Genomic DNA, 24,790 nt, shown 5'->3' on the forward strand with positions numbered 1-24,790 from the left:
GGACTACAGGGAGCCCCTGCTGTGTTCATGCAATTGATTAGCGAAGTACTGCATGAGCACCTGTTTAAGGGGGTTCTGGTCTACATTCTGGATGTACATGTCTGCATGACATTCTTATTTACTCAGAGAACATGGACGACCATGTGAAATTGGTCCGAATGGTCCTGAAAAAACTCAGGGCTGCTGAACTATATGCCAAACTTTCTAAGTGCGAGTTCCATCAAAGCAAAATTGACTATCTTGGATATCGCATATCACATGAGGGGATAGAGATGGACCCTGGGAAGGTTCGGGCCGTATTGGAATGGGCCGCCCCACGCACCCACAAACAATTACAAAGTTTCCTGGGTTTTGCGAATTTCTATAGACAGTTTATCCCCTCATTTGCCAAAATAGCTCTGCCTATAACAAATCTTCTGAAAATTAAGGGTGAGGCAAAACCAAGGCCTTCACAACCTCTTGAATGGACTATGGACTGTCAAGCAGCTTTTGAAAAGTTGAAACAACTGTTTGCTGCTGAGCCGGTCCTCAAACATCCAGACATGGAAGAGCCTTTCATAGTACAAGCAGACTCGAGTGACGTGGCTGTGAGAGCAGTACTCCTGCAAAAGAATGCAGAAGGGGAATTACAACCCTGTGCTTACATGTCCCGTAAATTATCAGAAACCGAGAGGAGATGGGCCATATGGGAAAAAGAGGATTTTGCGGTGCGATGGGCATTGTTAACGTGGAGACAATTTCTGGAAGGAGCAAAGCACCTGTTTGAAGTTTGGACTGATCACAAAAATCTGGAGGCGTTGAAAACACCACGTAAACTGTCACCAAAGCAAGCTCGTTGGGCCCAGCATTTCAACCATTTTAATTTCACCCTATGCTACATTCCTGGTGGAAAGAATTTCATGGTGGACGCACTCTCCAGAATGCCTCAATACAACAGTACCAAGAAAGAAGTGGTTCAACCCATCATCCCTTCAACACAACTGGCAGCGCCAATGACTACCAGAACACAGGCGAGGGCCGATCCAGCCCTTTCGGGCGACCTACTACAGAAATTACAAGAAACCTTAAAAACTGACGAATGGTTTAAAACCCATTCAAATGAATGTACCCTCCGTGATGGTCTAGCTTGGATAGGGGCTAAATTGTATGTCCCTGAGAGTTTAAGACTAACAGTATTACAATATGCTCACGATGCCAAGGCAGCCGGATACTTTGGATTTGTTAAAACTCTACATCTTGTTAAAAGACAGTTTTGGTGGCCTGCCCTCAAAAAGACATAGAAGCATATGTGGCTAGTTGTCCGGTGTGTGCCTCAGCTAAAAGACCTCCGGGGAAGCCACCTGGTTTGCTGCAGAGTGTGGCAAGACCGGACGCCCCTTGGAAGGAAATATCCATGGATTTTATTGTTGACCTACCAGAAAGTGAAGGGTGTACAGTCATTTGGGTAGTAACCAATTATTTATTAGGTTATTAGATAAAATACAAAATACAAAAGTAAATAGGAAGACACACTGTGTGTGAGGGGGAAATAGGGAGAGAAAAGCGAGGAATAGAATAGAATAACAGAGTTGGAAGGGACCTTGGAGGTCTTCTAGTCTAACCCCCTGCCCAGGCAAGAAACCCTACACCAGGAGAAATTGGGGAAAAGAAAAGAAGAAACATTGACTTCTAACTCTCTAAAAGCATTAACTTCAAACCACAGCTTTTTGTTTGTCCATAGTAATATAAACTATCCATTTCTATAAAAACATATCAATCTAATTGGTAAAACCCAAAATCAAAGTTTCATATTTTTCCACCTCAAGCACAAAGTTCAGAAGCGGTTTCCATGTGTAAATAAAGGTACTTATATTCTTTCCTTTAACCAAAATGATGAATTTTGCCACTTCTTCCAACTCCATCAGCTTCTGTAGCCATTCATCCATAGTGGGAATCTAAGTGTCCTTCCATTTTTGTGCATATAATAGTCCTGCTGCTGTCAATATCTATAAGATCAAAATTTTTCTCCAAGTCTTTTTCCATTAAACCCAAAGGAAAAGTTTCTGGTTTCATTTTTACTTTCATTTGAAGAATATTCTGTATTATAATATGAACCTTACTCCAAAATTTCTTTGCTTTATCACATGTCCACCATAAACGGTAAAACTTCCTTTTTTCTTTTACACTTACAACATTCATTTAAAATATCGTTATACATTCTGGATAAGTTATCTGGTGTTAAATGCCAGCAATACATCATCTTATAAAATTTTTCTTTTAAATTATAGTTTAGTGTAAATTTTAAACCTTTCATCCGCATATTTTCTAATTGTTCAAGCATCACATTATATCCAGAATTCCTTAACCAGTGAATCATACAGTGCTTTACATGTTCACTTTCCAAATTTAATTTCAATAACATTTTATAAATCTTAGCAATAATATGTTCATCACTACCACACAGTAATATTTCCAATTCATTCTTTAGCAAAATAAAACCCACAACTCTTTTTATTTGATTTAAGCCATTCTTTCAGTTCTTGATATGTAAACCAATGGCAAACATACCCTTCTAATTCAAATTCTTCCCTCAACTTTAAGGTAGGTTCACCAGAGTTGAAAGATAATATTTTACCATATGTCTAGCGGTCTGGCTTCACCACCATTTATTTTCTTAAAAAAGCTTCTTGAGGGGACACCCAAAGAGGCAACTTCATATAGAACCTTGTTTTATATTTATTCCAAACTCTAAGTATGGCACATCTAGCAAAGTAATTACTAAAATCAACATTAACTTTAACATTATCATACCATAAATAACCAAACCTTAATTTGTGGCCACCTAATCCAAGTAGCCTCTTATTCTGGAGGTTCACCCACTCTTTTAACCAGGCCAGACAACATGCCTCAGAATACAATTTCAAGTCTGGAAAACCCAAGCCCCCTTTTTCCTTAGTATCTTGCAGGAGTTTGTATCAGATTCTTGGTTTTTTCCTTTGCCATATAAACTTAGAAATATCCAAAATAATAAACACATCTTTAACTAGAAGTTTTCCTTCCATACAGGGCACTGGACCTCACTAAGGACACTTTGAAAACATGAAAAACAAAAGACTGACCAGAGGAATATTGTAAGCAAGGATAAGGAATTCTTTTGTGGATAAATTCCTCCTTCATGTCATCATTTATTAGAAATCTTATCACATTCTAAACATGCCAGAAAGACAAATATAAATGAGGCAACTCCTTGCCTTGGTTAGATATTCTTGTTTCTTACTATATTTTCCCTACAATTGAGATCGGGCCTCAGCAGAATAATGTAGCATTTGGGGAAAAAGATACAAGCCAAGAGAGCAGCTCCAGACGCCAAAATGGAGAAGATCTCCACAGCCACCATGGACTTCCCTTTGGTGCTCAAATAGGTGGGGAGGAAGGAGATCCAAACACTGCAAAAGACCAGCATGCTAAAAGTAATGAACTTGGCTTCATTAAAACTATCAGGCAATTTCCTAGCTAGAAAGGCCACTGTGAAACTGACTAGGGCTAAAAGTCCTAGGTAAGAAAGGACACCGTAAAACATTACAGCTGAGCCTTGCTTACATTCCAAGATGGTCTCTCCAAACAAGGAGTGGAAGTCCAAGTTAAGAAACGGAGGAGAGTTTCCCAGCCACGTAGCACAAAGGACTGCTTGGATCAGGGGACAGGCTAGGACAATGGAGTTGGTCAGTGGTTTTCCTAAGAGTTTCCTTGACCTGTTTCCAGGCTTGGTGGCCATGAAGGCCAGAACCACCATGACAGTTTTTGCCAACACAGAAGACACCGCAAGGGAAAAGAGGATGGCAAAGGCAGATTGTTGGAAGAGACAGGTGATCTTCCCTGGCTGACCAATGAAGAGGAAGGAGCAGAGGAAGCAGAGCAGGAGGGAGACCAGAAGGATGTAGGTGAGTTCTCTGTTGTTGGCCTTAACAATTGGTGTATCATGATGTTTAAGGAAAATAACGAGGACTGCAGATGTGCTCACAGAGAGAAAAAGAGCGAGAGAAGCTAAAGTGTATCCCAGGGTGTCTTGATAGGCAAGGAAGTGGATCTTCTTGGCAATGCAGTGGTCCTTGTCCTTGTTGGGATATTGGTCTTCTGGGCAGGGTTCACATTGAGCTGCATCTGAAATCAAGAATCTTTGTTTAAGAATTCATTCATTCAAGGAAATCATGCTGCACTTATAATGATTCTAGGATACATTAGCCAGTGACGAGGATTAGTTCAATTCCAGCTATTCATTCACTATGTAATTCCATGAATAATGTGGGTTTCAGTTTGAGATTGCTGCCTGTTTTCTTCCCTACTTTATAATGGAACACACAGAAGATCGATAGACCTGTTATCCAGGAATGTTGCTATTTGTTTATCTGTACATGCCTTAACCTGTCTGTTTTGTGCTTCAAATCTGTTCATTCAGACTTATTTGATCACTCCTACTCTATCAAAGAGGCACAGATAGATGAATCTCCTCTTTCTCTGGCAGGTCTATTTCCTCGGAGGTTGATAGTATTGATGGATGAAGCATGCATTAAGTAATAAGAATTAAAGCTTGGACTGAAAACCCCACTTCCTCAGGAAAAGATTAGAATTTGGGTTTCACAATCAGATATTACAGGAGGAATTGAAATGCAAGTTGGAGATTCATAAATTCTGCCCTAAAACTGTCCCGCATGGAACTGTTGAGGATTAGGAAAGGTGACTTCTGTGGCCAGGGAAATTTAGATCCATCAACTGAAAGGTTATGCTGAAAACAGAACTCAATCTTATCAAAAATGATCACAATAAACAAAATCGATTTAATGAATGTCTTCTTTGATCCTGGAAGATCTATATTTGAAGTCTGCTCTACCTGTCTGATTTGAAAATGTCCCTTCTGGACAAGGGTCACACTGGTAGCAGCAAACTGGCTTGCCCTCTGGAACTCTTCTCCTCTCTCCTGCAGGGCACCTCTTTGTGCCACATCTGGCAAAGGGGATGGTCTGAAAGAGAAATATTTGAAATTACTTAAGCAATGAACTTGCTGCATTCATTCTTTCCCTCATTCCTATTTCCTTTTTTTATTCCTACTCCTATTTTCAGATTCTCTTCTTAAGAAATAGATTGCCACCATCTATCAAAAACCAGGAACAGCTGCTGAGGGACTCAGGCCATTGGCACTCCCAACCTACCATCAGATGTTGGAGATTGGAACTGGGATCTCAGCCTGTAGAGGAAGGCTTGTGACTGAACTACAGCATTTCTAAAAAAAGAACCATGAGGATACACTGAGCATCAATGGTCCATGGAAATCACTGTTGCTTGCTGTAATTGCATCCTGCATTTCAAGCAGACATAGTTCCCAAGGCTAACCCTTTGTGGAATGACACAAATCAGGCATCAAACGTGTTACATGCAAAGCTGATTTTACACCAAATGACTGCCAAGGTTTCTGACTCAATTGATTATTTTTCCAGTTAGAAAGATGTTGTACATCTCAAGAAGAGAATGAATCTTTCCTTGAATTTACAACATTTCCTTGCAGCTCACCTCTGTGCCCCAGACGATTCCATCAGATTTAATGGTGAAATCTTGGCCTGGGGGAGCCTCAGGATTTACTTGCCCAACCTTCTTGGGGAGAAAAGATTGATTGGGGAGGAAAACCCAGTTAAGAAGATCATAACGAGCAGATCCCAGTCCATCTTCTGAGAAGGAGACTTCCTCTCCAGCACTGTTGTTGAACTGCACATTCCTCAAATAGGGAAGAATCTGAAAGAAAGGAGACCTTCAGAAATAGGAGTATTTGGGCTAGAGCTACGGTTATGGCTTCTACCAGAACATGGTGACCATCTTGAGAAGATGAGTTCATGTCTGAAAAGCTAGAGAAGTTCTCTTGGTGGAGAACTGAGGAATCTGCAGTAACACCAAATATTTAACTCTGAAACTACAAATGGTTTTCCTTTGGTCCTTTGTATTATGGTTTCTTCAAATCAAGCTTTATCAGAATAAGTACACTGAAAGATTTTAGTGCCACATTTCAAAATTAATCATATTTTTAAAATTAATTAATTAATTAAATAAATTTATTTATTTGTCAATCATATATAAGATAACAGGTAAAAGTATAAACAGAATTTGGATACATGAAAAGATTAAATAAAAAGGAATATTAGGACAGGGACAGTAGGCTTGTTGGTATGCTTATGCACGCCACTTACAGATGTCTTGGGAATGGGGTGAGGTCAACAGTAGAAAATCTAAGGTTAAAGTTTTGGGGGTTTGGGGAAGTAACCACAGAGTCAGGTATTGCATTCCAGGCATTGAGCACTCTGTTGCTGAAGTCGTATTTTCTGCAATTGAGTTTGGAGCGGTTTACCTTGAGTTTGTATCTATTGTGTGCTCGTGTATTATTGTGGTTGAAGCTGAAATAGTCATTGACAGTTAAGACACTGTAGCAGATAATTTTGTATACTACACTTAGGTCAGACTGAAGGCAGTGTAGTTCTTAATTGTCTAATCCCAAGATTTCGTGCCTGGTAGCATAAGGTATTCTGTTGTGAGCAGAGGAGTGGAGGACTCTTCTCGTGAAATATCTCTGGACTCACTCAATTGTATTAATGTCTGAAATACAGTGCGGATTCCAGGCAGATGAGCTGTATTCAAGAATTGGCCTAGCAAAGGTTTTGTATGTCCTAGTTTGCAGTATAATATTACCAGAAATGAAGCTTTGCAAGATTAGATTAAGAACTCTTAATGCCTTTTTGGCAATGTTGTTACAGTGAGCTCTGGCACTTAGATCATTTGAGATGGGTACTCCAAGGTCCTTGATAGAGTGAGGGTCGTCTACAAGGTCGTATATGGTTTTCCTCCTGTAATACTTGATTACATGTAGTTTTAAATATTTACTTTGTCCTGAGGTCTTGTAACTGATCAATTCACTTTAGCAACAATTAAATAATTTGTATGAAAACAGAGTACAATTCCTCTGATTTTCTCTGCCTGAGAATTGAACAGAGCACAATGCAAGAACCATGTCTGATGAAATGGACATCAAGGAAAAGGAAAGACTTGCCCTGGTTTTTCTCTTCACTGTTCAGAGAAGTTCAATGTCTATCCATTAATGCAGAAAAGTCTGATGTGTTTGAGACAAACAACCCATTAAGACTATTTTGAGTCCTGCTTTATGTGCTCAGGTGAACCAAGATTTGCTGCATTCACACTACAACCTGAGCAGTACAATAAATGTAAAACTGGACAAATTGAGTGGGGTCAAATAGGATGTTAACTGATAGAAAAATAAACAAAGGGTAAAAGGAATTGAGTGTCTTTCTACAAGTTGGATATTTGTTATATGCTGAGGGAAACGGAGGTTGTTATGCAACTGTCTCAAGTAGGACTTCTACTGACTTCTGGAAGCTTCTTTCTCAAACACAGCCAGATTGTTCTTTTGGTCTCAGCTGACATCTACTCCCTGTCATGGTTACCTCCTGAAACTCTGGCAACCATTGGAGCCTTTCAGGACTTTATGAAGGTCTTCCTTCTATGGATCTTATGGACAGCTCATTTGGTTTATTTCTCTTCTCCCCCCCCCCCAAACTCTTCCAACAAAACATTATTCTTATTTCATATCTTTCTAATAATTGCTTTTAATATGTTTTCCTTTCTAAGGAAGCCACAAAAATTACCTGCCATGACTGGACTTTGGAGATCCTCTTTCCAAGCCTCATCATGGTCGGTCGGGCTCTGGGTCCATACATTGCATGTAAAGCATGTGCCACAGCAAAAATGGCATTGTAGATATTGTAACTTTCAGCTGTCATACTTCTTTCAAAAATGTAATTGGGCAGATTCTGCAGATTCTCCTTTCCTGTACATTGTTTTTTCCCCATTGGAGGGATCTTGTCTGGTTGGTGAATCTTGCAGCGAAAGACCTTTTCCCACCATGGAGGGAGAAATACATCCCCTTGTGGGTTCAAGAGGTCTAAAGACAGAACAAAATGTTTGAATTCTGAGACATCCCCGGTGTGGTCCCTGAAATGCAAGACTCCATGGAAAGACTTTAGAAATAGCAAGGTGTCTTTAGATTCACCCACAATAAGTTTCCAATGGGAAGTTAAGATCCAAACATTCTGAAATGTTTTCTTCTTGAAGTTTTTATGGATAAACAACATTGTCTGTACACTGACACTACATTTGGGGTCTCCAAACAGAATAATCACTTCAGTTTTTGACCAAGTCTGGAAATTGAGAAGTAATTGTTTCCATATAATCTCAAAATCATGTGATTTCAGCGTTTTAGTGAAGGCCAGGCAGATCTCCTTCTCCTTAAGCATTGGCATCAGAGTTGAGAGGAAATGTTCTCCCCTGTCATCTTCAGTGGTGAAAAGCCCAACCCAGTTCCACTGGAAATACAGGAGTAGTTTGACTAGACCCTCATACTGAGGAGATTCCTTGGGATTAATCCAGAAGAAAGAAGGATAAAGTCTTCTCTCTCCCTGAGAGAACTCAAAGCCAACACCGAGCTGAAAAACAGTGAGATTCATCTTTCAAAGACAAAGTAAAGTCTTAGGGCAACTTTAGGAGTCACCATTGTATGGATTTTGCTCCACCAGTCAACCTGGCAAGCTTCATCTCCTTCCCTTCTTAGGGAGAGCCACCACTTACACATCTTGACTGATTGTGATATGTCAGAAGACAAGAGAAGAAACCAACAACCTGATACAGAGAATAAATGTCACTAAAATGATGGCTACTCTTTAATGAAGAATAAGCGGAGAGTAAGAGGCCCATGATGTGCCTCCCCCAAACTACTTTTAATTTCCTCTTGGCTTATGTGTGTGTTTTCATCTTTGTCTTATCCATATTGTGTCCAAGAGAGCTCTCTTACCTGTGGGACCTTGAAGATGCTGAAGATGGAGGCCATCAGCCTTGAGAGTTTGGAGTTGAGACCACCAATGACAGAGAACAGAGTGTCCTGCAGGTCACATTTGTACCCTGGAACCACTTGGCCTCCTGAGGAGAGGATGGAGAGGCTGTTTAAAGAAACAACTATCACAGTTTGGTAATGGCCATGGATGTGGAAGCCAAGGGAGATGTTGGGGAGCAGAAGAAAATCCTTATTGACCTGGGAGACAGCAAACATCAATGCAAGAAACTGCTGGTAGTTACTGGTGATGAGTCTGTAGTGAGCAAAACATTGGCAAACATTACAAGAAAGCTTGTGCATGGCTGTAAAATTTGCTTTAATGTTTGGGGGGACTTTTGAGGGCAGAAACTCCCAAATTTCAATGGGTTTGGGTTTTTTTCAGAGGATTTTCCTTGGCTAAACTTGGATGACTTTGTGAGAAAGGAAACAAGTCTTTCCGTAGATATCCGGATTGTTTTATACTCTCTATCATCCCAGCCATATTCACTTTGCTGTGGTGGCTGTAATCCTTTCCAACTGCTTCACTTTCAATGTAATTATTTAAGGTCTCTCTTGGAGCAGCTTCTTCAGGTGTGGTAAGGATTGCTGAGCACAGGAGTACAGTGGGGGTCACCTCATAGATTTACTGAAGGTCACTATTCATCAGCAATGCTGATTCCGACACTGAGAGGGATTTTTGTAACTCCTGAACACTTGAAGCGTGCTGAGCTTTTATTTGTATTTTCTATCAGAAGTTACTGGTGAGATTAATATTATAATTTGACTTCTTCACTAGTCCAGCAAAGCTTCCCTCTTCATTTTTGTTGTTTATCATCTTCCTGATGAGGAGATTGAGAATTCCAGCCTATTTGAAGAGCTTCCTAATTTATCGAGAAAAGCACAAAATATGCACTACACCAGAACAGTTCAAAACACTAGAAGTATTTTTTGAAAAAAGTCCCTGAATGTCAAGCAAAGAAACAATTTATCTCCATGTTTCCCCTTCAGCTGAAACTTACCCCTTTTTAAAAACAAGCTTCACTGTATTAAACTCTAGGACAGGAGACTTGTTAATGCTTCCCAAGGGCAAATTCCCACCAATAACGAGATCACCAGGCCTGTAGTAGCTTCCATCTGATTCGATATAATCCCTGAACACACACATGGTTTGCAGCCTCTTTGCTGTAGTTGGAGCCAGGAGCCAGAAGAGCATCAGCATCAGAAGTAGCATAACTCCTGCCCAGTCTTTCTTCACACACATATGGTTTGCAGCCTTTTCAGAGAAGTTGGAGATAGGAGCAGGAAGGGCATCAGCAGTAGCATGACTCCTGCCCCATCTTCCTTGTCTTCTTCCCTCCTAGAACAGAAAAGAAACTTTGTGCAGAAACTCATTTGAAGGTTGCTCCTGAAATCTCACTGGAACATTAGTACAGCAGACACCACCTGTGTCACCTGGATGGCACCAGGATAAATTTATAGCAACAATGCTTCCTCTTATCTGTGTTTGGGCCATGAGCATAGAGGAAACAAAGGCATTCAAGTCTCCTGAAACCCAGGAATTAGCTCTTTACAAGGCAGCCTAAGGTGACATCTTCTGCCTTCATCTGAAGAACTCAGAGATATTTTTTAAAAGCAGGGTTTATTTTGTAAGATTATTTATTGAGAAATCCACAGGGGACACACTATGAATTACTGTACTTCTGATAATTGCAAGGAAAAGCAATTGTTCTACCTATGGAGCAATAGCTTCTCATTCACCAGAATGGAAAAACATGTTTATGTGTCTTGTAATGCACAGGATAGAGGGAGTCATGCTGAAGTTGTGAATCTGACCTCCATGAAACTGACCCCCTGGAAAGAAGATGGAGTTTGGCCTGGGCCATAGTTGGTCAGCTGGTGTGAGAGTCATGGGGTTTGGTGCCATACAGCTATCAGTTGTCCCCTTGTAACTGTGAGCAGTCATGCCAATGCTTGGATGGAAGAACCATTTTTTTAATAACCACATGGCAGTGGATGAAATCAGAAACTGGGATAACAAAGAATGGGTATATAGTGTTAGGTGAGTCTCTCCTTCACCTGAAGGTGGTTCCATTCATTGTCGGTTGCAGGAGTGAGACTGATCCAAATCCATTGACTTTCAGGATCCATCTGGAAAGCCTTTTCAGTTTGAGGTCAGGTATCATTTGTATGCTGATGATATTCAGTTGTACAACCACTCTTCTTCACTCTAGGATCTTCCTGGACTAATAGTTTCTGCTCAAGGAGCAGAATGGTACCTATCTCAAGAAAGAAGTGTGCCTGCTTGGAGAATAAGTCTCCGCTTAGTGGGGGCCAAAAGCAGGTATCCTAAGCAGGTATATACAGAAGTATGAAGGCTATTGCTTAACACATTGTAAGCTGCCCTGAGTCTCCGGAGAAGGACAGCATATAAATCGAACCAATAAATAAATAACAAATAAATCACAGTGCAGATCATGGCTACATTTTGGAGGGAGTTCCTGCCGTCCATTGGGTCATCCCAAGGCCTTAGCTTGGTCTTTCATCTGACCAACAATGGGAGGGTAGAGAGACTGAACGCCATGGTAGAACCATGCCTGAGGTGTTACGTGAACTACCAGCAGTCCAATTAGGCAGACCTCTTGCCATTCGCTGAGGTCGGGTACAATAATGCTGTTCACAGTAGCACGGAACTAACCCCTTTCAAGGTAGTAAGTGGTATAGGCTTCGTCCCAATGCCAGAATACCCAAGAGATCCCCTTTCTTCAATCAGCCTGACCGATTGGCTGTTAAGGTTCCGACCAATGCCCAATAAGATCAGGAGCCTCAAGCAAAGTTTCAAGAAAAATCCAGTTGTTTATTAGGTGCATCATGTCAGCACGGACCAAGTGAAGCCAGTTTCACTCAATTTATGTCTTGCCTCTGACCCTGTTTTCCCCTCCCCCCAAGGTGTGTCATCAGTCACAGTCCCCAACGAATCAATTTTGCAGGTCGTAGAAGTCACTCCCTCTGGTCATTACTGGTTTCTATGGTGATGGCCTTGACTTTGGCCAGCTAGGTCTTTGTAAATGTTCTGTCAGGTGCAAAACATTTGGATCAGACATGAACTTCCAACTAGACTGATTAATTTCTCATCATACAAGCAGTAACTTTCTCAATTAATGTTTAGCACTAAGGGTTAATGGAATTCATGAGGGATTGGACTTAGTTTATCTGTGGCTATGTAGAGACTTTAGGCTGATTCCTCTTTTAACTCCATGCCCAGGTTCTGCCACTCCTCCAATAGGTTAAGTTTGTTAAACAGAACGAAATTGAGCAGTGGAGAGTCAACTTGCATGAGAGCAACAGAGGCAATGGAGGCTAGAGGGGTGGAAGGTTGCAGGCAGAAAGTCAGGAATTGTTGGGAACAAAGCTACAGTTGAGAGATACCCAGCATGAATTCATCCTTGAAAGATGGGTGTGTTCATCCACCTATGAAGGATTATTTGGTTTGGCTAATATGCAAGAAACAATTCCTGGGTCCTACCATACTGGACAATTTTAGTGGAACTTTGATAAATCCTGATTTCTGTGAAAGTTCAGGCCTTTAATGGGATGGAAATGGCATGGGTTGCACTTTTAGATGAACTTTGGAAGGAGCAGGATGAGGCCAGTGCATCCATTCTGGCTCAATATGACCTCTTGGTGGTCTATAATGTCATCAACCATCAAACACAGCTGCATGGCACAATTACAGAAGTGCTCACTATTTTCTAAGTGACCATAATTAAATGGGATCAGTGGTGGCTGCTTTGAAAATCATGTCGGAAGTGTTTGCCAAGTGAAACTGTTGCAAGAATTATGACTTCAGTTTTTGTTTGCTTTACAAACATTCAAATGCTGTCAATGTGAAAAGTTGCAAAGTTACTTTTTCATCATCATTGCTCAACAAGAACTAATTGTAATGTTTGTGTGCCTATTATGACTGCTTAATCCATCAGGCTCCCTCCATCCAAAACCCACTGTGGAATGAAATGCAGGACGGAAAACCAATAATCAAATCTCATTGGAAAACAAACCACTGCCACAATCTAAACCTGAGCTGTGAACATTCTCTACTGTTTCATGCTGCAATGTTCTTGCATTAGGGCTACCCTTGAAGACCCCTTGAAAACTGCAGCTGGTCCAAAATGAAGCCCACAATATTGGACCCTTCTTGGTTCACCCATTTCAAACTTCCATAGCATAAGTTGCAGTGGCCCCCAGTTTCCTCCAAGGCACCATTCAAGGTGCCAGTTATCACTTTTCAATAACTGCATGTCACAGGACTGGATGATTGACAGGTGCCTCCTGACTTAAATTACAAAGCTGGGATGACTCTCATGCCCTGGATGACATTGCTAGTAACATATACTAGTTAAGGAAATTAGATTGTGATCCTGGGTCAAATTATTCCTCTGCAGACTCTCTGTGCACAAAGATCTAATAGACCACCTTCGTTCACCAAGGATGTCCAAGAGATGAAATATCATGAGAGGTTATTAATATAATGCAAACAGTTAAGACATACTTTGTTCATCCATCTCAGGAAAATTCTGCCTGACATTGACAAGGAAGTATAGCAGATCTGGATGTGAGAGAGATTTAAACTTCACCATTTCAAAAATCATTGAATAGTGATAGACAATTCTATAATACCTCAGTTATCTAAGGAAACAACCATATTTGCTTAAAAACACGAATACTGAACACATCCCTTTAAAATACTAACTTAAAAATGAACTAAATTAAAAGGAATAAAATGAGAAAATTCTCTCCTTGTAATAATAAACGCATCTTTATGAACAAGCTTCCCATCAAATCAGGGCTCTGGACATCACTGAGGACACTTTGAAAACATGATAAACAAAGACTGGAGGATCGTTGCTGACCACAGGTAAATTGTCATGTAAGGTCCTGCCTCGCCAGTCTTCTCAAGAAAGCAGAACTCTTGAAACAATTATCATTTGAAAGGGAACTTTTATTGAAAGACAGTGATAGCAAAGGAGATATAGGCAGGAACTAAAGTTTCCCACTCAAAGCGTTAGGCTAAACTGCTACAAGCAAAGCCCCTCCCAATGTCCAGTTCAACATTGACCCAATCCCAAAGTGCGAAGATGTTTTGAGAACCTCAGGTAGAGATGGTGATAACTGTAAATTCCCAGGTGCTTCAATTTCACTTTCTCTAGTGGTGAGATAAAGCAGATGGCTCAAAGCACATTCCTTTCCCCCTCCCTATTTCCCACAAGGTACAGCAAAGCAAAGTAAATGAAACCCTGCACAAGGAATCTCACACAAGCCTCCCCCTCCCGCCAGAATGGTACTTTCCCGATAGAGATCTATGAGACCTGACATGTAACCAGTTGTAGAACTTGATAAGGAATTCTTTAATGGACAAGTTCCTCCTTCTTCTTAACCTTTTTTTTTTTTAAAAAAAAATCAGATTCTAAATATGTCTGAAAGACAAATATAAATGAGGCCAATCTTTGCATTAGTTAGAAATTCTTGTTTCTTACTATATTTTCTCTACAATTCAGATCTGGCCTCAGTAGAATAATGTAGCATTTGGGAAAAAAGATACAAGCCAAGAGAGCAGCTCCAGAGGCCAAGATGGAAAAGATCTCCACGGCCACCATGGACTTCCCTTTGGTGCTCAGGTAGGTAGGGAGGAAGGAGATCCAAACACTGCAAAAGACCAGCATGCTAAAAGTAATGAACTTGGCTTCATTAAAACTATCAGGCAATTTCCTAGCTAGAAATGCCACTGTGAAACTGATGAAGGCCAAAAAAGCTAGGTAGGCAAGCACAGTGTAAAACATGAAAGCTGAGCCTTCCTTACATTCCAAGATGATTTCTCCAAATAAGGAGTGAAAGTCACAGCTGGGAAACGGAGGAGAGGTTATCAGCCAGGTGGCACAAAGAAGGGCTTGGATTAAGGGACAGGCTATGACAATGGAGTTGGTCAGTGGTTTTCCTAAGAGTTTCCTTGTCTTGTTCCCTGGTTTGGTAGCCATGAAGTAAGATGTTCTGCATCTCAGGAAGAGAATGAATCTTTCTCTGAACTTAAAACATTTCCTTGCAGCTCACCTTTGTGGCCCAGACGATTCCATCAGAGTTAATGGTGAAATCTTGGGCTGGGGGAGCCTCAGGATTTACTTGCCCAACTTTCACGGGGACAAAAGATCGATTGGGAAAGAGAACCCAGTTGAGAAGATCATAACGAGCAGATCCCAGTCTATCTTCTGAGAAGGAGACCTCCTCTCCAGCACTGTTGTTGAACTGCACATTCCTCAAATAGGGAAGAATCTGAAAGAAAGGAGAACTTCAGAAATTGGAGTATTTGTGCTAGAGCTACAAACAAGACATCATGGCTTCTATCATCACATCAAGGGCATTTTGAGCAGATGATTTTATATTTGAGAAGCTATTTCTATCTCTTGGTGGCAATCTGAGGTCTACTGGGCCATGTGGAAGGAAGCATCTGACCTGGTTGGTCACTTCACTATTCAGAGAGGTGGAACATTTTAGCCTTTGTTGCAGAAAATTCTGATTAATTTCAGGGCAGAACATCTAGACTCTTGTCATAGAAACACAATCAGAGTGTAAGGTCCCCAAATGTACTTGAGTCACCAGAATGTGAAAGAGAGAGACCCAAGAAGAGGCTTGGAAAAGAAACAGCCTTTATTTGTACAAAGAAGAGCTGGGTAGACCATTCCATGAACATACAGAGAAGATACATGTAAGGAAGGCCACACCTTTGGGAAAGAATGGCGTCCTTTTATACCTTCAGAGACATCAGCTTATTACCCAGTTCTGGCCCCCTGGCCCCTGCCTTCCTTGTAGCCCTGCATTGGCGGTGCAGCAAGCAACAGGGGGGCTGGGGGCTTAGCAACACAGCAATTGGCCCGATGTAACCCTGCCAAACCATGACATACCCTGCTTCTTGTTTGAGATACATACCAGGCACCGAGTTATTAAAAAAAACCCCAAGATACCAGGAGTTAAATCACTGACAGAAGCAAATGGCAGAGGCAATTCCAATTCTTAGCAAAGCAATTCTTACAGAAGCAAAACAGCAAGTTAAACCAATTCTACTGACTCTACAATTATCTCCCAGTAATTCTACCTCTTCTTATTTTTATTATTATTATTAGTTAATCTTTAGTGAGATTCACAACCTTTGAGGCTGATTAATAGCTCAGCAGCTCGAGTCCTAACCAAGGACCTAGGAACTGTTAAGGTATTGTCGGAGGATGTAAGCTGTTCCGAGTAAGGTGGTTTTTTGTAGAGTCAAAATGTTCAACTCCAGCAAATTTAGAATTTCTAAATAGCAGGGTAGCCCTTTGTGTATTGCTCCAAGGGCTCCAATTACAATCGGGACAACACACGATTTCTTTTTCCACAGTCTCTCAACTTCAATTTGCAAGTCCCGGTACTTTGTGATTTTTTCTTACTGCTTATCTTCAATCCGTGCATCACCAGGTATTGCAACGTCAATAATAATAATAATAATAATAATAATAATAATAATAATTTTTTATTATTATTATTATTATTATTATTATTATTATTATTATTATTATTATTATTATTATTATTATTATTTCCTTTCAACAGTATTGAAAGGGACAATAGCAACAGACCCTCTACAGTTCTAGACAAGGGGCTATCCTGTCTCTTCTTCAATGACTCCAGCAATGGGGCTCCCACGACTTCTAAAGTAAACCGCTCCTTATGAAATTTCTCCTTAGTTCTAGGTTACTTCTCTCCTTTGGTAGTTTCCATCCATTGTTAATCAGAAGCTGTTTCCACACAGGAAGCTGAGTAGCACAACAAATGGTAAACCAAAAAAAGGGCAAGGTCTCAGATGAATTGGTATGGGAGCATGCATACATTGAATCAGTACCTAATTAAATGTATGAGGGTTATTAAGATCATGGCCCAGAGGATTTTTGGTTACCCTCGCCCCTCTTTGGAAGAGCTCTATAGCTCCCGCTCAAGGTCAAAACATTCTCAAGGATCCATCTCATCCTGGGCACCCTTTTTTTGAACTATTACCATCTGGCAGATGGTACAGGGCAATAAAAACAAGGACAAGCAGGCTGAAAAACAGCTTCTATCCCAGAGCAGTAACTGTATTAAATTCTACAGTGTAATATTAATGCAATATCAGGAGTTTTCAATTCAATTGTATGGAATGTGAAGGATGTGTGTTTATATATATATATATATGTACACTGAAGATAGCATTTAATTAAATTGTACAAGGCGCAATGATAATAAAGTAAACTAAACTAAACTAAACTGAAGAAATTCATATGGGGAGCTTCCAATTTAAGTGTCTGTGGACTGAGTCAAAAGCCATAGAAATTACCTGCCATGACTGGACATTTGAGATCCTCTTTCCAAGCCTCATCATGGTCGGTTGAACTCTGTTTCCATCCATTGCATGCAAAGCGTGTGCCAGAGCATAAATAGCATTGTAGATATTGTAACTTTCACCTGTCATTCTTTTTTCAAAAGTGTAATTGGGCACATTCTGCAGATTCTCCTTTCCTGTGCATTGTTTTTCTCCCTTTGGAGGGATCTTTCCTGATTTATGGATCTTGCAGCCAAAGACATATTCCCACCATGGAGGGAGAAAGACGTCTCCTTGGGGGTTCAAGGGGTCTAAAGACAGGAGGAAGTGGCTGAATTCAGAGACATCCCCGGAGTGGTCCCTGAAATGCAAGGCTCCATGAAAAAGCTTTATGTAACGCAATGTGTATTCAGATTCTTTCAAGCCAATTTTCCATTGGGAAGTGAAGATACAAACTTTCCTCAATGATACCTTTTTGGTATTTTCAAAATGATATATTGTGTCTATTACAATGGCAGTAACAATTAATTCTCCAAATATGATAAACACTTCTGCTTTAGACCACGTGAGGAAATTGAGAATTAACTTCTTCTTAGTTATTTCAAAATTACCGAATTCCAGCATTAGAGTGAAAACCAGGCAGATCTCCTTCTCCTGGAGCATTGGCGTCAGAGTTGAAGTGAAATGTTCTCCAATGTCATCTTCAGGGGTGAAAAGCCCAACCCAGTTCCATTGGAAATATAGGAGCAGTTGGACTAAACCCACATACTGAGGAGATTCCTTGGGATTTATCCGGAAGAAGGAAGGATAAACTCTTCTCTCTCCCTGAGAAAACTCAAAGCCAACACCGAGCTGGAGAAAAAGTGATTCTTTTTTCAAAGACAAAGTAAATGCTTTATGTTGACTTTAGTAGTAACCATTGTGTGGTTGATGGCCCTCCAGTCAGGCTGACTCACTTTGACTGACAAACTTCATCTTCTTCCTCTCTTAGCCATTTTTATTGGTTGTGGTACGTCAGAATATAAGAGAAGAAACCAACAACCTGATACAGAGAACAAATGGCACTAAAATAATGGCTACCCTTTAATAAAGAGTAATCTAAGAGCGACAAGCTCATGATATTCACCCCCCTCCCAAACAAACCCCCCTTCTTTTAGTTTCATCTTTGGCTTCTGTGTGAGCTTTTGATCTTTGTCTGTTCCATACTGTATCCAAGAGAGCTCTCTTACCTGTGGGACCTTAAAGATGCTGAAGATGGAGGCCATCTGCCTTGAGGATTTGGCACTGAGACCACCAATGATGGACACCAGAGTGTCCTGCAGGTGACATTTGTAACCTGGGACCATTTGGCCTCGTGAGGAGAGCATGGAGAGGCTGTTTAAGGAAATATGTATCTCGCTTTGGAAATGGCCATAGATGTGGAAGCCAAGGGTGATGTTGGGGAGCAGAAGAAAATCCTTATTGACCTCGAAGACAGCAAAAATCAATGCAAGGAACTGCTGGTAGTTACCTATGGTGAATCTGTAGTGAGAGAAAGTTTGGAGAACATTAGAGGAAACCTTCTGCATGGCTGTAGAATTTGCTTCACTGTTTGGGGGGATATTTGAGGCAGTCGTGGGTTTAAATTTTTTTTTTACTACTGGTTCTGTGGGTGTGGCTTGGTGGGCATGGCAGGGGAAGGATATTGTAAAATCTCCATTCTGTCCTCAATCCAGGGGAAGGTTGCTACAAAATCCCCATTTCCTCCCGAACAGCTGGGACTTGGGAGGCAGAGAATAGACAGTGGCAGGGCAAGTCAGAATTTTTACTATTGGTTCTCCGAAGTCCTCAAAATTCCGCTATGGGTTTTCCAGAACTGATCAGAACCTGCTGAAATCCACCTTTGAAAAAGAGATAAAAGGAATGAAAATTAGGAAGGAAGAATATAAATTACAAGCCTTTGCTGATGACCTGGTTTTTATAGTTGAAGAACCATTAATATCAATAAATAAATTGATAGAAAAAATAGGTGAATTTGTTGAGGTTGCTGGTTTGAAAATTAATAAAGAGAAGACGAAGATAATGACTAAAAATATGTTAAAAAAGCAAAAAGAAGAATTGAGGGAGATCTCCAAGATGCAGGTCACAAATAAGGTAAAATACTTGGGGATTCAATTAACAGCAAGATGTAGTTCTCTTAAAGAAAATAATTATAATAAGCTTAAGCAACAGATAGGACAGGATCTGGTGAAATGGGGAAACTTGCAGTTATCTTTGATTGGTAGAATTGCAACTATTAAGATGAATATTTTACCTAGAAACTTGTATCTTTTTCAGACAATTCCTGTAAAGCTAGTAAGGAATTTTTTGCATATTTAAATAAAATGGTTTTGAAATATGTTTGGCAGGGAAAGAAGGCAAGGATAAAACTCAAACTGTTACAAGATGCTAAGATGAGGGGTGGTTTTGGATTACCAGATTTTGACTTATACTATCAAGCAGTTTGTTTAATGTGGATTAAAGAATGGGTAACACTGAAAAATACTAGATTATTAAATTTGGAGGGACATGATTTGCTGATGGGATGGTATGCTTTCTTATGGTATAAAGGAACTAAAATTCAGGGGTATTTTAGAAGGCACCAGATATGTGAAGCTTTGTTTTTGACATGGGAGAAGATCAAAAAATACCATTATCTGAAGATTCCAGTCTGGGTATCTACAATTGAAGCTTTTTCTTATCGAGTGGTATTTGAAGGGGAACAAATTGTTAGATATAATGAATTATTGGATGAAAAGGGTGAACTTAATTGAAACAAAACTTAGAAGATCAGGGAATTAAGATAGATTGGTTTTCATACATGCAAATACTTTCCAGATATCGAGAAGGCTTTAAACAAGAAGGTATTTATAGTGTTTCGACTGGTTTAGACAAGATATTAATGGGTTCAGATGACCATATAATTAAAAAGCTATATGGATATTTACTTGAAGCAAAACTGGAAGAAGAACAAGTTAAAGAAACAATGATAGCATGGGGAAAAAAATTTGGTTATAGTATTGATTTAGAGAAATGGCAAAAATTGTGGTCACATAATTATAAAATGACAATGTCAACAGCATATAAAGAGAATTTGTATAAGATGTTTTACAGGTGGCATCTACTCCCAACGAGAATAGCCAGGATGTTTAAGAATAAATCAGAGAAATGTTGGAAGTGTCATCAAACTCCAGGATCGCATTACCATATGTGGTGGACATGCGTGGAAGCAAGGAGATTTTGGACTAAAATACAGACATGCTTAGAAAAAATGACAAAGAGACATATTGACCTTAAACCAGAAATATTTTTATTAGGAATCTTACCAGAGACATTTAATAAAGAATTAGAATACTTAATTGTGAACATTTTAACAGCAGCCAGAATTGTATTTGCCAAAAAACTGGAAAGGAGAGAAGATAATTACAGATGAAGAAATTATTATGAAAATGTTGGACTGTGCTGAAATGAGTAGGTTGACATTTGAAATAAGAGAACAGGAAGATAAACAATACTATTTGATATGGGAGATATTTTATCAATGGTTTGATAAAAAAGTATGGAGATGAGATAGCATATATAAAATGTTTAAATATTTATCTTTAGTTTAAGTAAAGAATAATTGCTATATGAGGAGATTTGGAGAATTGTAAGCACGAAATGATTTTAACCGATTGAGATGCTGTCTATAATCGTTTGTAAGGATGATATTTTTATGTTGTTGTTGTGCTTTTTTTTCTTATTTTTTTATTTTTAATCTAAAATAAAACTTTTTAAAAAAAAGGAAAAGAAAAAAAGAACCTGCTGAAACCCACCTTTGATTTTAGGGCAGAAACTCCCAAATTTCATTGGGTTGGATTATTTCCATAGAATTTCCCTTGGCTAAACTTGGGTGACTTTGTGAGAAAGGAGGAAAGCCTTTAAAGAGATATCAAGGACTGTTTTATACTCTCTATCATCCCTGCCATATTCGCTTTGCTGCAGTGGCTGTAATCCTTTCCAACTGTTCCCCTTTCAATATAAAAATTGTAAAAACTGCTACAAAAACTTATGCCAATGAATAAAGACTGAATGCACCAATTATCGCATCAAGCAAGAAAACCTTCTATGCACAAAATCTACCCGTGCCTTCTATAATTTTGTAAACAGCGAACTTAAAGACTCGAGATCCATCCCACCCCTAAAAGGACCAAACAATGAAGATTGTATTGACGAAACCATTTAAGCCAATCTCTTTAACACGTTCTTTGGCTCTGTCTTTGTAAACAGCAACAACACATACCCAATATTTCCCAGCTGTACTACAGACAATTACAACAATTATGGTGATCTTATACATATTGATTTTACAGAAGACAACGTTGAAAAGGCACTACGCAATCTAAAACCACCCCTATCTATTGGATCTGATGGACTATGTGCATACTTCTTAAAAAAGCTTTCCACTGCATTTGCAGAACCTCTAAGAATAATTTTTGAAAAATCTTTCAGTACCAGCACCTTGCCTTACCAATGGTCCCAAACCAAGGTCATACCTATCTTCAAAAAGGGAGACCCTAGCCTAGTTGAAAATTACAGACCAATCTCTTTATGTTGCGTCACCTGCAAAGGCATGGAATTGTCATGATAAATGCCTAACTACTACATCTCCCTGACCACCCGGACCTTCAAGGGTTAACTAACCACATATCCCATAATCCCTGTAACCACTCCTTACCTCTTGGCCCCTCCTCCTGGGTACAAAAGGTCCAACCACATGTTCCACAGTTGATTCCAGATGTATACCTGAAAGAGAAAGGTACAAGGTCAGTGACCTCCAGTACCAACAGATCAACAATAAAACTATTGAAAAGAATTGGGCTATGTCTTTGAGTTATTGGGCTAGATCCAGCTTTTAACAAAATGGTAGCAGAGGTCGGTTGCCCATAACTCCAGACAATGACTGAACCCAACACCTACCCTGAAGAAGCAAACAGAGCACAGACCAGAGCTCTTACCAAGAAGATGGCTGAGAAGCTTGCAACCAAAGCCACAGCCATGGAGGAGACAGAAGCTGGAAGCGAACAGGACTCCAGCCTGGACTCACAATCAGATGAAGAGGGGCCATCCAAGGAAATCACCGCCCCGGAAGAAGAAACAGCACAGAAAATGAAAAAATTCAAACTCTCCATCCTGAAACTGATGGAGGGAAACAGCGACAAAGAAAACCTCATCGCGGACCTTCAAAGCCTCTTCGAGCAACAAGAAGCAGCGATCGAGGCCCCAAAGACCACCGAGAAAGAAAAGCCAGCAAAAAAGGGTAAGCCACCCCAACCCGATGACCCTGAGCCGGCAGAATCCATTTCCGCGCCCCCTTCCTGGCAGCCATCTTGGGACGAGCACCAGCCAATGGGAAGCCAGGATTTGAATCCCTTGGCGCGAAAATGCCCGAACCCCGAAACAGACGAGGGGGGCTCAGAAAGCGACTACGAAGAGCCCAGCTCTGAAAGCGACCACGAAGAGATCGCAATAACAAAGAGAAAAACGCCTACCGATCTCGAATTGCAAAAGGCAATCGAGACCATCACCGCTGCCCTAGGCTCTGCTTTCGAGCCTCCTGCGGCAATCAATAAATCAAAGAAAAATCCTGGAGGGCACAAGAAGGCCAGGACAACCAACAGAGACCAGGCAACCGAGTCACAGCCTACAAAAAACTCCGCGCGCACCAACAACCGGCACAAAAGACCACCCACCTGCAGGAAAAATCAACCGCAGAACTCGAACTCACCACCCGCTACACCGGCAACGCGAGGCCCGAGGCAGAAGAGAAGAACCGGCTACTCACCAACGCCACGACACCCATCAGGCCAGTCCACGCGACCAGGGACCAGCGACCACGAGGGAGGATCAGCCGCCGCCGCCGCCGCCATTGCCGCCGAGCCGCTGGGTGCAGGGAATCCTCAACCTACGACCTCCGCTGCTGCCGCGCCGCTGACCCGCGAAAGTCCTCGACTTGCGACCGCGTCGCCCCCTCACCTTTTGCCCTTCTTCGCCGGGGATCCGGCCATCCAGCAGTGGTGTCCACCTCAGGGAGGGATCTTCGGACCCACCGGGGGCGGGTCCAGCCTCCCACCGACCGGCCTAGGCCTAGGCCTGGGAGCTCCAGCAACAGGAACCTCACCCGATGGACTCCAGCGCGGAATGAGCTTCGCGCATGCCCAGTACCTGCCTGTAATAAGAGAAGCAAGTTACATAGATCCAAGCAAGTACAGAATGGCCACAGACATCCCAAAGCCTTATTGTGAGTTTAATCACAACTTGGACCATGGACAGCTCCCCCCAGTAAGTAACCTTACTAACATTTCTGGGGCAAATTATGCCAATTTGCCAAAACTGCAGTTAGATGGGGGTAATATTATAGAATGGAGCCAACAATTAAGAGTTGCTCTCATGAGAGAGAATGCACTGTTCCTAGCTAACAAACCTCCCCAAAAGCCCTGGTCGCTGGAAATTGACTGCATTCATCACAGGGCATTTTGCATCATGTTAACCTCCATTCCATCTGCTATGTATCCATCTATTGAGGACAATCTAACTGTTTATGATATTATGCAAAAACTATGTAACCTGTTTTATAGCCAAAGCAGAGCCACCACCACTAGACTATCTAGGGAGTTCCACTCCACCAAGCATAAGGCAGGGGTCCCCATGAGTGAGCACATCTTAAAGATGAATGCTGCAAGGACAGAACTCATGCAGAGGGGGGAAATCATCACTGAAGAGAGCATGATAAGCATAATCATAAACTCTCTTGATAGCAGCTGGGACATCTTCATGACCCAACTAAATAGCCTCAGCTTGCAATACCTCACACTAGGCTCACTGACCAGTCAGCTCGTTGCGGAGGACACCCTGAGGAGGGAACGCCAACTAGCCAAAGGGGAACCTAGACCCACAAAGAGGGTGGATTTCCAGGATAGGGCCAGGGATACCTCAGAATGTTATTCTTGTGGATCGAGGAACCACTTAAAGAAGGATTGCCCCAGGAACCATAGGGATAGGGGACAGCACGACAGTAGAGGGGGAAGGTCACCTGAACGCAGGTACCCAAAGGAAAGGGGGCGAGGGTGGTCACCCAACCCCAGGAAACACCACGAGCGCAGAGACCACTCCAGGGAGAGTAGCTCTGGCTCCATGTACGGGATCAGGCACGATGACCCAAATGACAAACATAAGATAGAGAGAAACTCATGGCTTCTAGATTCAGGGGCCACAAGCCACACTACCTGTAACCCAGAGCTGCTAGACTCACTCACAGAAATAGACTCAGAAATAAAGGTGGCAAACCAAAGCAAGGTCAGAGTAGTGGGGAAAGGAAACGTACACATCACACAGGTAGGGGACTTAAAAGAAGTACTGTACATACCAGAGATTCCCCACAATGTGCTAGCCATCACAAGGCTAACACGAGACACAAATATAGAAATAAAATTTAAAGATGGAAAGGCACACTTGATCAA

General features: G+C 41.1%; 1 protein-coding gene across 1 annotated transcript in view; it reads right to left on the reverse strand.

Annotated features, from left to right (window-relative positions):
* Positions 1–449: 449 nt before the first annotated feature.
* The window catches only part of LOC139312332 (vomeronasal type-2 receptor 116-like), a 45,995-nt gene continuing 21,654 nt past the window's right edge, over positions 450–24,790 (reverse strand). Inside the window, exons 4-8 of the mRNA XM_070937044.1 lie at positions 15,071–15,220; positions 8,882–9,118; positions 4,931–4,997; positions 3,257–4,140; positions 450–602 (exon numbers count right to left, since the gene is read on the reverse strand). Of these exons, the coding sequence (XP_070793145.1) occupies positions 450–602; positions 3,257–4,140; positions 4,931–4,997; positions 8,882–9,118; positions 15,071–15,220 (1,491 nt within the window). The remainder of the gene's footprint in view (positions 603–3,256; positions 4,141–4,930; positions 4,998–8,881; positions 9,119–15,070; positions 15,221–24,790) is intronic.

The sequence above is a fragment of the Pituophis catenifer genome, unplaced genomic scaffold (assembly GCF_029215685.1).
Source record: "Pituophis catenifer annectens isolate HBS135680 unplaced genomic scaffold, rPitCat1.0.hap2 SCAF_1, whole genome shotgun sequence".
Classification (NCBI taxonomy): domain Eukaryota; kingdom Metazoa; phylum Chordata; class Lepidosauria; order Squamata; family Colubridae; genus Pituophis; species Pituophis catenifer.